Here is a 14,421-nt window from a genome sequence, read left to right on the forward strand (position 1 = left end):
ACTTTGGTCAACAAGAAACTTAACCATACATGTTCATGTAATCAGATTTGTAAAGCAAATTTTTTTAGGATTTCTTCAGAACCTAAATTATATTACTACCTACATATAAAATTAGCATGCTTTCCATGTGTGATCATGAAATTTAAAACAAAACGATCAAAATTTGTACTTCCTTTGAAGGCATGCTTTATGAACCCTAAACCAAAGTACAGCTACTTTGCACACATCTTTTGATGCCACTTTACATACGCAGTTAACTATTTTTCATAGGTCAACAAAATAATATTTTCTAAACAACTTCTCCATGACAACTTTAAAAAGGTCTCAGGTGCAAGAATCGCAGCAATCACACATTCTGTAGCGGACAGCGACAGACACCACTACACACTCTACATGTACCCAGCATGCACATCTACTTTATTCTCTAAAATGGCATCAGTTGCTACCAAGCAGTCAGCATCTCGTTAGTCACAATACAACAGTAAGATTGTAAACATACCTGCGCAATGTTCAAGGTCTAGAGCATTGTAGGATGGGCAGGACAAGACAGGACAGAACAAAAATAAAGGAAGAAAAAAAGAAAGACATAACAGTGACTATGAGGCCAGCCTCAGAATGCTCCAGAAAGGCCAAGCCCCACAAAAACGATGTACAAATTCTAATGTTTGAGGCTGGCCTAATAGCTAAAGCAATGTAAATAAAACTCAAATTATGTATTTCTTTACATTAATTCTACTATTTTTCCATAAGCAGTATTTACAGTATTTTATCATTCCCATCAACAAGGAAATATAAACTGGAACATTAAAACTTTGTTTTTCTATCTCAAGTAACTCAAGAATAAATCTATAATAAACTGATGCTCACTTAAATTCTAGCTAAGCTTGCTTAACATTCTTTCGCTTATTTAGCCAAACAGCAACAGAAAAGAGAAAAAAGAACAGTGCAGGCTATGTTTGGAAGTCAAATCCAAGGGAAAATACAGGAATATATAGTACCTGTTTATTTAGACCTAGCATGTTGCAGACCATATCTCTGGAGTAAGGTTGTTCTAAAACATATCTCAATAGGGCAGTCTGTGGGTCAAAAAGATCCTAAGGGAAACAAAACACATCAACTTGATTTTCATTTAACACAAGTACTTGTAATAATTCACTCTAAAGGAAAAAAAATTGTGAACAAATATAGTGGTATGAGGCCACCCGGCAAAAAAGGACATTGGCGCCAGTTCTGGGAGGGGGATGTGTGGTAGTACGCCATTAGGCAGGCAAGGTGGCCCCGCTTGTCACGCACGTGGCGGGGAGGCCGGCAAAATGGTGCCGTCAGGGGCTTCCTCCCGACCTCGGCACCGGGCTCTGAAGCCCGCGCTTGGAGACCCATGTGACGCCCCAGTGAACATCGGGGCTCCCCAGCGCGGTTATCAGCTGGGAGTATAAGACCAGCCAGGCAGCCTGCAATAAATTTGTTTTTGCTCACTGAACTCAACCCGTCTGGTTGTGCGATCCTTCAGTTAGCAGTGTCGCCGCCACTACACCACAATGCTGGTCAGATCTATGTGTAGATAGTAGGACTACTTTAATTAATTCTGGATGAAGACAGATTCATTATAATTTTATGTATCAAAAGATACATAAAAAAATAAACCAGAGTTTTCTGATAGGTATTTTAGGTGTGTTGTAGATGTTTACATTCCATGAAATTAAGACCCTTTTGGGAAGAATTGGGAGAAGTGTTGACAAAAATTGTGGGGGTTGAACTTCCCTCTCGACCCAGAATTGTTTCTTCTGGGGAATTTGGCAGTTATAAAAGTTACCTTTTGTGGAAGTAAATCTAAATTTATTAAAACTGCATTGTTAATAACCAGGAAATGTATAGTGGTAACATGGAAATCTGATCCCTGACTTTACAGTGATTGTTGGAACATGGAAGTGCAAAGTTGTTTTCCCCTTGAGAAGATTACTTATATTCTTAGGAATAGATATAGCATGTTTATCAAAATTTGGCAACCTTAATTGGATTTCTTAAATGCCCAGATTGCATAATTTATTTTGATATTTGTCAATTAGTGTACTCATTAGAAATTTAAAGCTTTAATAATGATGTGTGTCTCTGAGATGTTGATCATTGCTCCTGTTGCTTTTTCTTTTTTATCTCCCTCTATTCCCTGCGGTCTGACCCCTTTTCTTTTGAATTTGGGGAGGCGGCGCTGGGAGAAAAGGGACTCTCCTTTTTTTTCTGAACTTGTGAATGTTTTTCTATGATTTTTATATTCAATGTTATTGTTATTTGATTAATTGAGTCTATATTCTGCATTTTCTTAAAACTTAAATAAAATAAACAAAAAATTAACAGAATATATGTAGATCAAAATTAGTAAATATAAAATGTGACAAAAATATTGAGAAATCTTTGATTTTAAATCTCTACTCCTGATTTTCAGGGTCTTACTCCTCCTCATCTACTTGGATCCATTTCAGTTTGCCAATTGTAGAAACAGATCTATGGTCAATGCCATCTTACTGGCTCAACTGGCTGGACAGCAAAGATGCATACATCAGGATGCTCTTTATCAGCAACAGTTTGGCATTTAATACCATCATCCCTTCAAAAATGATCAGCAAACTCCAAGGCATGCAAGTTAACATGCTACTTTGTAATTGGATCATGGATTTCCTCACCTCCAGACCACAATCAGGGAAGATTGGTAAGAACTTCTCCACAATCTCCATCAGTACTGGAGCACCCCAGCTCTACTCACTTTACAGCTATGACTGTGTAGCTCGATACGACAATAACACCATCTACAAATTTGCAGACGATACCACGGTAATGGGTTGTATAAAGGAAGGGGTTGAGTTAACATACAGGAGAGAGATTGAAAACTTGGCTGAATGGTGCATCAGCAACAACCTTGGTCTTAATGTCATCAAAACTAAGGAGCTGATTGTTGACTTCAGGAAAGAAAAGCCAGAGGTATTCAATCCAGTGATCATTGAGGGAATCAGTGGGTGATAAAATTTAGGTTCTTGGGAGTCACTAAGTCGCAAGATCTTTCCTGGACCTAACACACCAACAGCATTGTGAAGAAAGCAAGTCCTTAGGTGATTGTGAAGGTTTGGTATGACACTAGAAACCCTGGCAAATTGCTGCAGAGGTGTGGTGGAAAATGTGCTGACCGGCTGCATTACAGTCTGGTATGGGGACACCAATACCCTTGAGCGGAAAGCCCTCCAAAAGGTAATGGACACAGCCCAGGACATCACAGGAAAAACCCTCCCCACTTTTGAGTACATCTACAGGGAACACTGCCATTGGCAGACTGCAGCAATCATCAAAGACCCACTGTATAGGTTAAAACCTTGTGTTTTTTTAAAAACTCTTAGTTAATCTTGTGCCTATCTCTTTAGTAGAACTATTATTTGTAGTCCTACCATAGTAACTATGATGTAATACGTCGTAATATCTGCCCCTATTAACAGCTTGCTCATTACTCTTCAACATTTAGATAACTACATGGATGGGAGGGAATTAGAGGGGTTATGGATAGAATGGGCGCAAATGGGACTAAAGCAGAAGGAAGCACTTCATTTAACTTTCTGCTAATGTATCTCTGTTTTATGTCTGAATGAAGTGAATTTTGTGTAATATTGCACTTTATAACATAATAATTGAATTTTGATGAAGATCTACCGGGACCAATGCCTGAAGAGGGCGCACAAAATCAGTGAACCAGTGTGGACTCGAAAGGCCAACATGGCCTGTTTCCGCTCCGTAAATGGTTATATGTGAGGAAGCGTGAGCATGAGAAAATTTTCTTTGAATGTGTTTCTCTTTAAATACTTTTTGCATCTCTTTAAATATCGTTTATTTGTTTATCTCTTTAAAGTTTGAGCTTTTTTATATGTTTTATATCTCTATCATTATACTGTAAATGCATTGTTATTTACTATTATGAAAATCTTAATGTGAAGTTATGCAAAATGTTTATCTGTTTTTATCAATATAAAACAGAAGCCACAGAGTTTGATCCATTGGATTAAAAAGATCGAAATTTGGAATATCACAGCTCATGCTTTTGGAAGAGGATTCTTTGAAATTGGGATATATTAGAATAAGGAAAGTGTCATCTATACCCCCACCACAAAGCACATGCTCTGCTCTGGCAATTGTTTTGTACAAGTGATGTCTGCATAGCTAACCTTTGAGTTCCTTCAGAATAGTGAAAATCATGTTTTTCCCCACCCCACAAGATGCTGTATAGCCAGATGTGCCAAGAAATCAGAGTTGAAAAAACCCCATAGTAATTATTTACTTATTTAATATATTAATCCATAAATCTTCGTCCGCGAAGCCAAGCCAAAGAAGAAGATAATATATTAATACATTGAGTGAATTTTACTCCACTTCTTGTCATTAGGATAGTGATTGTGAATTCTGCAAGGGTGAGTTTGCTACCCGAAAAGTCACAACGCAAGGGTTACCTATTTAATCACAGTCTGTGGAGGACCATGGGATGACTTTGATTTGTTATATATAGATTAATGGAAGTCATTTTATTGCAAGGAGAGAATGTGGTTATAAAACTAGGCAAGTACATTTTTATTTGTGAGGGACACAGATTTACTTTCCCCTTAAATTCACAAAAAATCCTCTAAAATCAGGCAAGAAACTTAATATGCTGTTGAAATAAATCACAATGTAGCTTATTTGGACATTTTTAAAGCTACTGCTCATCTAATTATTAACTATATGAAGAGGTTTATCATAATATAAATAAGTTTACCTTGTCATATGGTAAGAGTCCTCGCAAAGGAAAACGAAGTGTTGTTGGATCCAGTTTCCAAGAATTACAGATTGCACCAGAGTTATTCACTACAGGCAAAAGACAGCAACGCCCTGGCCATGCAGTGCGTGGAAAAAAGGAAAGATTCTTAATTAGGTCATTTTCTTTCCAATTGCCTATAACAATCAATCAATTTTAATGTGTGCATAATCAAGAAACAATTCCAGTCTCATATTTAGATTCCAGTAATTTTGCTTTATTTAAAATAAAAATAAATCTGATATTTTGACTCAATGGTATTTTGCTGAAAATCCAATAGAATTCAACAGAAATCTAATAAAAAAGAATCCTTTGCTTCCAAGTAAAATAAACAAAATGATGTCATAAAACTAAAAGAGTACCAAAGAAGGAGAATTAGCATGGAGTTTATTTAAGTGGAGGTAGGAACTTAAAGAAGCAAGTGCATACATTTGAAGAGAAGATTTAGATTATAGGCAACATTTGGCAGCCATAAAGTAATCTTATTAATTGTGAAACAATACAAGGCTAATACATAATGGCTGTCACACTGGGTGGCAAGAAACTTACAGAATAGTAATTATACCTTTGAAATACAGAGCACTTTGAGACATCAACGGTGCAATAAAAAAAAACTCATAGATCAACTGTTGCACGAATGAAGGAGATAACAATGAATTGCAAGGTGATGGGGAATTTTTAAAATTCAGATTACAGTGACAAGTTTCTTCCGCAGGGTGTTCATAAATAATGTTTTATACGACAATTAAAACTTCACAAAACTCAATTCTTAAATGGTAAACAAGTGCATGGTCAAATCTTCTTACTGGTCTGGAGCACAAATCCGCCACTAATTCCCAAACCATCAGAACTCCTCAGCAAATAATCCATGCTTTCATGCAGCAAAACCTAGATAAAATGCAGGCATCGGCTGATAACAATCTTACACAAAAGTGCAGCCAAATGACTATTTCCAACAAGAGAGTATCTAACAATCTATCAGTGGCATAACTATCACAGAATACTCAGATCCACATCCCAAGGTCACTGTCAACCTTAAGCCCAACTGGACAGGCCACACCATATCAATAATGTTGCGGAAAATAATATTGGAGGCTGTGTACCCTGTATTGATTGGATCTTTGGCAGCCAGGAGATGAGTCAAAGTCTTTTTTACCATCTATGACAAGTCAGGAGTACGGCTTAATACTCTCAACTTGTCTGAATGAGTCCAACTGCAACAACTGTCAACATGGTTGATTGATAAAGCAACTTCATCCACTACACTAAGCATTCACTCCCTCCACCGGCAGTGCACTATGCCTGCAGCGTGCATCATATACAGGCTACAGTTACTCACCCAGGCTACTCTTGACAGAACCAGCCAAGTCCTTCGTCTATCCCATCAAGAAGGAAAGATGATGTGTAGGAAAATCACCATCCTCCTCCAAACCCCAGGAAAAGAAAGATTCAAAGGGGACCAAAGGAGCAACATTTTCATACAATTGATGGCGGATGCAGAACAAAATGCCAGAGGAACTGGTAGGGGCAGATACAATTAAGATATTTAAAAGACAAATAGATAAGGTGTATGGATATGAAAGGATATGGGAAAACAAAGGCAAATAGGACTAGTTTAGGTCGAAAACTTAGTCGGTGTGGACAAGTTGGACTGAAAGCCCTGTTTCCATGCTGTAAAACTATGACCCTTCACATTTCTTCTTGCAAATGGTTCATTTACATCAGCTCCTAATTTTGACAAAACATTTTCAGCCTCTCACCACATTTTCCCTGCATCTTTCTAAGAAATTCAGTTCTAATTTTTAACTATTTAATTTAAAACAATCACATTTAGCTTTTTATAGGTGCCAACCAACTTGCTATGTAATTCTAAAGCTTTTAATATTATATCAATTTCATTGTAAAATATCAGAAGGGTTGTGAATGAAAATAAACCACATTTTTTCTCAGGAAAGCAAATGAACATGTGAAAAGGAAAGTATTTAAAATAACAATAAAATGCAGCTAAATAGTATCAGAATAGATAACTCTCACATTCATTTAATACTCAGGGTATAATAAACAGAATTTTGATTTTGTGTTATATTGTTTACTCCTAAACTTATCATTACCAAAGCAAAAACCTCAAGCATGATGCATTTCTCAAAGATCTTATGCTCATGTCATAAATGAGCTAAACCATCTATGGTGACATTAATATTTTGTGAAAGAAACATGTGTTTTGCATAAATTATAAACTAGAACCATCATATAATTACATTGTGCCTTAGCATATAAAAGATGGTGAATGAGAAGTTTTATTTCCCAAAAAGTAATCACCCACATTACAATAATTAGGCAACTTTAAATCTTAACTAAAATTAAAATAGCACAAAAACATTTATACTCGAAGAACTCAGCCAGTCAAGCAGCATTTGTTCAAAGAAAACCCAGTTAACATTGCAGGTGAAAGACCCCACATCAGAACTAATAAGGCAGATGAATATGAAGGGGATAGAAGGATATCTATCAAGTGAAAGCAGTAGGATTGATTTTAGTTTGATTTGGACATCATATTTGGCACTGACGTATGGGTTGAGGAGTTTGTTCCAATGCTGTGCTGTACTGCTCTATGTTCTTCTTTCCACAGATGCTGAGTGATTGGGTGAGATCTTTCGGCAAATACTTTTGTTTCATATTTTATCAGTTTTATTTATTTTCTGTTACTGAACATGATTTTAAAAATTAGGCTACTCAACAATATAATGCATTTATGAATTCAAAAAGATCATTGATCCTCTTACCACATATGGAGTTTATTCGTGCTGTGGGTCTAAAACTGTCCACAAAATCAGAAGCCAGGTTGCCTAGCAACTACAATAAAAATTATAAAACAGAGTATTGTAGAAAATGAATGTTTTTCTTTTGAAATTTATAAGATGGTTGTTAAAACAATAATCAACCAGATAATGACAATGAATGAAATATCTGCAATGAATGATTCTATTTAATGCTGCTATAGAGAGGTTAAAGAGAATATTAGTAACAATATATGATTGAGTTCTCACTCCAATTCAGATCATTTATTTGCACCTTTCAGCGCATCATTCAACATTTATAAAATGAAGATATCCCTTCATTTCTTATACATTAAAAAAAAATCAGTATGTACCAAAGCTATCTTATTCCCCAGAATTGTGGCATTCTTGCTCTTAACAATAATAAAATGGACCCAAGTATACATATTTACGGCACAGGTGGCTTGTTCTAACCATGCCAGCCAATAAAATGAACTTTTATAATTTGATCCCACTTTCCAAAGCTCAGACAATGGTCTTGCTGGTTCCAGCTCTTCAAATCTTGCTGTACCTTCTAAATATAATCAGGATTTCTGATTCTACCACGTTTTTGAATAGGATTATTCCAGACTCCTGGTTTTTGGTTGAAACCTTCTCTAATCCTTCTACAATGAACATGAGCGTTTAAAATTATATACATCCCAAATAAAGTTCAGATCTATATCCTGGGGAAGCTTCAACATTAAAAAATATAAGAACCTCCTAATCTGTAAAGAACAAAAAAAGTGACTACTTTTGCTACTTTACAGTCAATTTGGTCAGTTTTCAGGCTAAAAATGGAGGCTTGGCATTATTTAATTTTAGATTTTATTTCTGGGCAGCAAATATTAGATATATAGGTATTACTATTTGGATTCATCATAATGAATACCAAGGGGGTTCAAGATTGACCAAGAGATAAAGTTGACTAAAAGGTATTCTCTTCTTTCGATACTTGGAGCATCCTTGTCTTTTTTGGCTTCCAAGTTAACTGAAAAATTGGTAGTTAGACACACTTTTAGAATTTGGTTTTAATTCAGAAAACATTTTGATTTTTATTGATTATCCCTATTCTACGTAACTCTTTTTTTTAAACCTTCAGTCCAAGATATCAGTTATACTCAGTGGCTAAGCATGGGTAACCAATCTTTTCTAGATCTATACATTAACCAAAATTTTGCTTCTTTTGAACAATTATCTATTAAATTTAAATTTTTATTTTTAATATTGTATTTGCAGAACTGCATGTTTGAGCAATACTGTAATGTGCAATACTGCTGCTGTGAAACAACAAATTGCGTGGTACATTCATGACAATAAATCTGATTCTGATCCTCATTTATTTAAAGGACCCTGTAAGGAGCGGTGATCACAACATGGTAGAATTTAATGTATAATTTGAGGATCAAGTGGTAGACCAGACAACTAAAAATGTTTCAGGAACCTGCAGAGTACTAAAGAGCTAAAAAGAAGAAAGATTATGGGAATGAATTCACAAAAACCATCAAACCAAACAACACAAGCTTCAAGAAGAAGGTAGTTAAGTTAAATATGGAATCCTTGAAGAGTAAAACCAGGGAATTAAAAATGGAAAAAAAATAATTTAATGTATTTACAGAGATGCAAAATATGAAATTCTAATAGGTAAGTTAATATTATACAGAATAGAAGAACTTATAACAACTGCTATCAAGAGGGTCTAAGTATTAGAAAAGCTAATAGGATGAAAAGTAAACAAGTCACCAAGATCTGATGGTCTGCATCTAAGAAAATAGCTGCAGTGATAGAAGAGCTATTGATTGAAGGTTTTCAAAGCTCACTTTAGTTGTAGAAGGATACCATTAATTTGAAATACCACAAATGTGATGCTTGTTCAAGAGGGAGACAAATTGTTTGAAAGTATAGGTCAATTAGTTTAATATCTGTTGCTGGGAAAAGGCTGGAAACTATAATTAAGGAAGTAGCTTGTCATTTAGAAAAGCTCAATGTGTTGTTTTATATTCATTTTCACATTATTTCCTCCACGAGTCTCAGCAATTTGTCATCCTTCTCAACCTCCTGATATACATCTATATCATAAAAGGAAGAACATAAAGTTATGCCACTTGGGTTGGGAATTACAATCATGTTAAAAGAGGCTCTCAATTTAAGTGGCTGTTTAATGAGATAAAAATAGTCAGGTATTAAGATAGATGACAATTTACAGAAGTTATACAGGTTAAATTATCTTCCCTTGCTTTGGAAAATTGACGATGATTTAAATAAATGGATAACTCTTCCAATTACTTTGCTTGGAAGGGTTAATTGTTTAAAAAATAATATATTGCCCAAATTACTAAATTTTTTCCAAAACCTTTCTGCTTTACTTCCACAATGATTCGTTCAGAATTTAAATGAATATATTAGGAAGTTTCCCAGCATTTATATCAATAAATTAACTTGGAATTATGAACTGGGAAGACTGAAGCTCCCAGACTTTTAAAAAAAAAATTTGGCAACCAAATTAAGTTTGTCACCTCCCTCTTTGAGGGATGAGACAAGTCATTTTGGGTAAAATTTGAAATGGATGGAGATTTTTTTTATATATATAAATGAAATTCTAAATTTATATATGGTGGTAAGGAAGCTCTCTTGCTAAAACATATTACTACAATTTGGAATAAACTCAAATTGGTGTTAGGTAAAGCTTCTCACCCAAAATACCTTTAGCTCAAACTAGATCAATTCTGTTTATAATTGATAATAAAATTGTAGAAACTTGGTCTCAGAGTGGGATCAAATATATTGAAGATTATTTTGAGCAGGGTCAATTTATGACATTTGAACAAATCAGGAATACATTTGGAGTTTTAAATAAATCCTTTTTCTGCTATTTTCAGTTAAGTTCTTATTTAAAAGATAAATTAGGTCCAACACTGAGTTTATCACAATGTGCTGAAATAGAGACTCTGTTTTGAAAGGGAATCACAAAAAAAATTACCTCAAAAATGCATTTCTTACTTCAGGTTGAAGCCCCTAAACAAGGGCTAAATAAGTCAGGAGAGATGGGAATCGGATTTGGGTATAGAAATCGATCCATTTTGCTGATCTTACCTATGTTGGGACAGTATGATCAATACAATTAATGTAAGGCATAGGTTGGTGCAATATAATTTTTTGCATCAGCTGTACCTTACTCAGCATAAATTAAAAACATTGAAATTATCCAATTTATCTTTTTGATGCTGTCAAGATATAGGGACATTTTTGCATTCGACCTGGTCATGCCCTAAAGTGAGATCGTTCTGGGAAGATTTGGGGAATTTCCTGGAACAAATTACTGGAATTCAATACCCTCAGGTGCCAGAATTGTTTTTATTAGGAAAATTAGAACATACAAGTCCTAAAATGAGGCTGTCAAAGTATCAATTGAAATGTGTTAACTGACCTGCTGGAAGTCAGAAATGCATAGTTGTGTGTCCCTGGAGAAAATTACTTACAACCTCTGAAATTGTAACATGCTTTTAAAAATATGGAACCTGTATTTAAAATATTTTGGGGTTAACCTTTGATGATTCCCCCCCCCCCCCCACCACTACTGTCTCCAATACTACTATCTCCAATATCCTTCGCAATGTCTATGCCAAGACATTTATCCTGCAAGCTCTGAATGAATCACACGATGTTTCATCTATATAATTAATGCTTTTGGGAAACAGTTGATTTTGTAACATCATATGGGAGAATTAACTCTTTTTCTTTTTTTCTCTTTTCTGTTGGGGAGAGGGTCTTTCTCTTTTTTCCTGTTTCCTACTTTTAAGGATTGTCACTGTGTGTAATTTTGTATTTATAAACAATAGTGCAGAATTTGTAATAATTTGTTGATTCTTCCTTCTTTGTATATCAACATGTAGCTTGGTTTTGGTATTTGATTGTATATATCTATGAATTTTCTTTGACTTTGCATTGTAATTTCATGTAGATTGAACATTTAAAAAAAATAAAAAATAATTAAACACAATTTTCAGAAAACTAAATCTTGTTTGACAAACTTGCTAGAGTTTTTTTGATATGACAGAATCGATACAGGAGAATCTTTAGGTACAATACATCTGGATTTTCAGAAGGAATTCAGCGATATGTCATAGGCGAGGGTAGAAGATAAGTGCTCACAGTATTGAAAGAGCTATGTTAACAAGGATTAAAGATTAGTTATCACTTAGAAGACTGAGAATAGAACTAAACAGGTTGTTTTCAAAATGGAAAGCTGCAAATAGTACAGTGTCCAAAGATCAGTCCTTGAATCTCAGTTTAATATCTTTATTAATGATTTGGAAGAGAGGCCAGAGTTTATACAACTTTGGCAATGACAGGAAATTTACTGGGAGGGCACAGTAATGAGGATATTTAAACTTTCTAATTGGATGCATAGAGGTGAAGTGACTGGGCAATAATGGGAAATTAAATTTAATGAAGGAAAGTGTAAAATGTACTTTGGTAGGAAACACAAGGAGTGCAAAGTAGTGGAACAGAGGTGATTAGGTTTGATTGAGTAACATAAAATGTCCTATTAAGCATAAGAAGGTACTTGCTTATTTAAAAAAATTAAAAGTTGATGTTGCTTTTTTACAGGAAACTCATTTAACAGATAAGGAACATTTGAAACTCAAATGTGAATGGGTTGGGCAAGTTTTTTTATTCTTCGTTTAATTCTAAGGCAAAAGGTGTGGCAATTTTGGTACATAAGAATCTACCATTCCAGTTACAGAACGAAGAGAAAAATGGTGGAAGATTATTAAAATTAAATTGTACAATCTTTAATGAGGCATGGACTTTGCTTGATGTTTATGCTCCTAATGTTGAAGATACAGTTTTTGTTGTGGATATGTCTTCATTCCTTGGACAATCGAACTCTAATGTGATGATTGGGGGAGATTTGAATGTGGTGTTGGAGCCTTTATTGGATAAGTATCCAAGAGTAATTAAGAAGTCTAAGATGGCAATTCAAGTGACTAATATGATGGCAGATTTGAATTTAATTGATATTTGGCGAAGAGTTAATCCTATAGAGAAAGATTTTTCTTTTTATTCCTCGCGACATAATTCTTTTTCTAGAATTGATTATTTTTTAATATCAGCACATTTGCAGGATAGGGTTACATCTGCGGAGTATAAGGCTAGATTGGTTTCAGATCATTCATTACTATTATTAGAATATTTGAGTTCACAAGATGTTCAGAAAGCTTCAAGATGGAGATTTAATACTATGCTATTGCAAAAACCAGAATTTATTAGTTTTTTAAAACAGCAAATTGAAATTTTTATTGGTCTTAACTGTAATTCTGTTTCTAGTCATTTTGTTTTATGGGATGCAATGAAAGCTTTTTTGGGAGGCCAAATTATCAGTTATGCCTCTAAAGTAAAGAAGGAGAGAATTAAAGAGATTGAAGACTTAGAGAAAAAGATAACTGCTACTGAAAAATTTCAAAAACATGCTACCGAAACGCAAAAGAATCAATTAACTAATTTAAAATTTAAATATAATGAATTACAAACATATCGGTTTGAATGTTTAATGAATCGAACTAAGCATAAGTTTTATGAATGGGATGAGAAAGCTCATAAAGTTTTGTCATGGCAATTAAAAAAGGAACAATTATCTAGGATTGTACCAGCGATTAGAAAGAAATGAGGTATTACTTTTAATCAAAAGGAGATTAATGAGGAATTTTGTAATTTCTATAAACAATTGTACACTTCAGAATGAAAAGATGTAACTGGAGATGCAATAGATTCTTTCTTGAAAAATATTAACTTGCCACAATTGAATCAAGAAGATAGACAAGAGTTAGATAAACTTTTACAGACGATGAAATAGAAATGGCAATAAGAGATATGCCGAATGGAAAGGCACCTGGTGAAGATGGGTTTTCTATAGAGTTTTATAAAGTTTTTTATGTTGATGTATCTTCTATTTATAAGGATGTATTACAACAAACTTATAATACTTTTCAATTACCTGAGTCTTGTTCTAACGCAATAATTACGGTTATACCAAACAAAGATAAAGACCCTTTACAGGTTTCTTCTTATAGACCAATATCGTTGTTAAATGTAGATTATAAAATTGTAGCTAAAATTATGGCTAATAGATTAGCTCAATATCTGCCTAAAATTATACACGGTGATCAAACGGGATTTATAAAAAATAGGTATGCGTCAGATAATATTTTACGGTTAATAACCTTGATAAATAAATCTAAATTTCAGTTGAATTATCCAATAGTGGTTTCATTGGATGCAGAAAAGGCTTTTGATAGAGTGGAATGGAAGTTTTTGTTCAAAGTACTTGAGAAATTTAGTTTTGGTTCTTCATTTATTGGATTGATAAAGGCTTTATATAATAGCCCGAAGGCTAGAATTGCTGTTAATGGCCAAATTTCAGAATCTTTTAGTTTGACAAGATCTACTAGACAAGGATGTCCGTTGTCACCTGCTTTATTTGCTATAGTTATTGAACCTTTAGCACAATTAATACGTCAAAATGAAAATGTTAAAGGTATGAGAGTTCTGAATGAGGAATACAAGATTGATTTATTTGCTGATGATGTTTTATTATATTTGGTGGATCTGGATACTTCTTTACCTGCAATTCAAGAATGTTTAGAAATTTATGGCCAATTATCTGGTTATAAAGTAAATTGAGCTAAAAGTGAAATTTTGCCAATTTGTAAAGATGATTATTCAGTGTATAAAAATATTACAAATTTGAAGTGGACTACACAAATTAAATATTTAGGAATT

The 14,421-nt window shown here is 34.1% G+C and overlaps 1 protein-coding gene across 4 annotated transcripts in view; it reads right to left on the reverse strand.

The window, feature by feature from the left end:
• The window catches only part of med23 (mediator complex subunit 23), a 96,831-nt gene that overhangs the window by 57,656 nt on the left and 24,754 nt on the right, over nt 1-14,421 (reverse strand). For all 4 annotated transcript variants that reach the window (XM_069887024.1, XM_069887021.1, XM_069887022.1 and 1 more), the window contains 3 exons: nt 7,606-7,675; nt 4,784-4,896; nt 999-1,094 (listed from right to left, as the gene is read on the reverse strand). In XM_069887024.1, the coding sequence (XP_069743125.1) occupies nt 999-1,094; nt 4,784-4,896; nt 7,606-7,675 (279 nt within the window). The remainder of the gene's footprint in view (nt 1-998; nt 1,095-4,783; nt 4,897-7,605; nt 7,676-14,421) is intronic.

This window comes from Narcine bancroftii, chromosome 6 (assembly GCF_036971445.1).
Source record: "Narcine bancroftii isolate sNarBan1 chromosome 6, sNarBan1.hap1, whole genome shotgun sequence".
NCBI lineage: Eukaryota > Metazoa > Chordata > Chondrichthyes > Torpediniformes > Narcinidae > Narcine > Narcine bancroftii.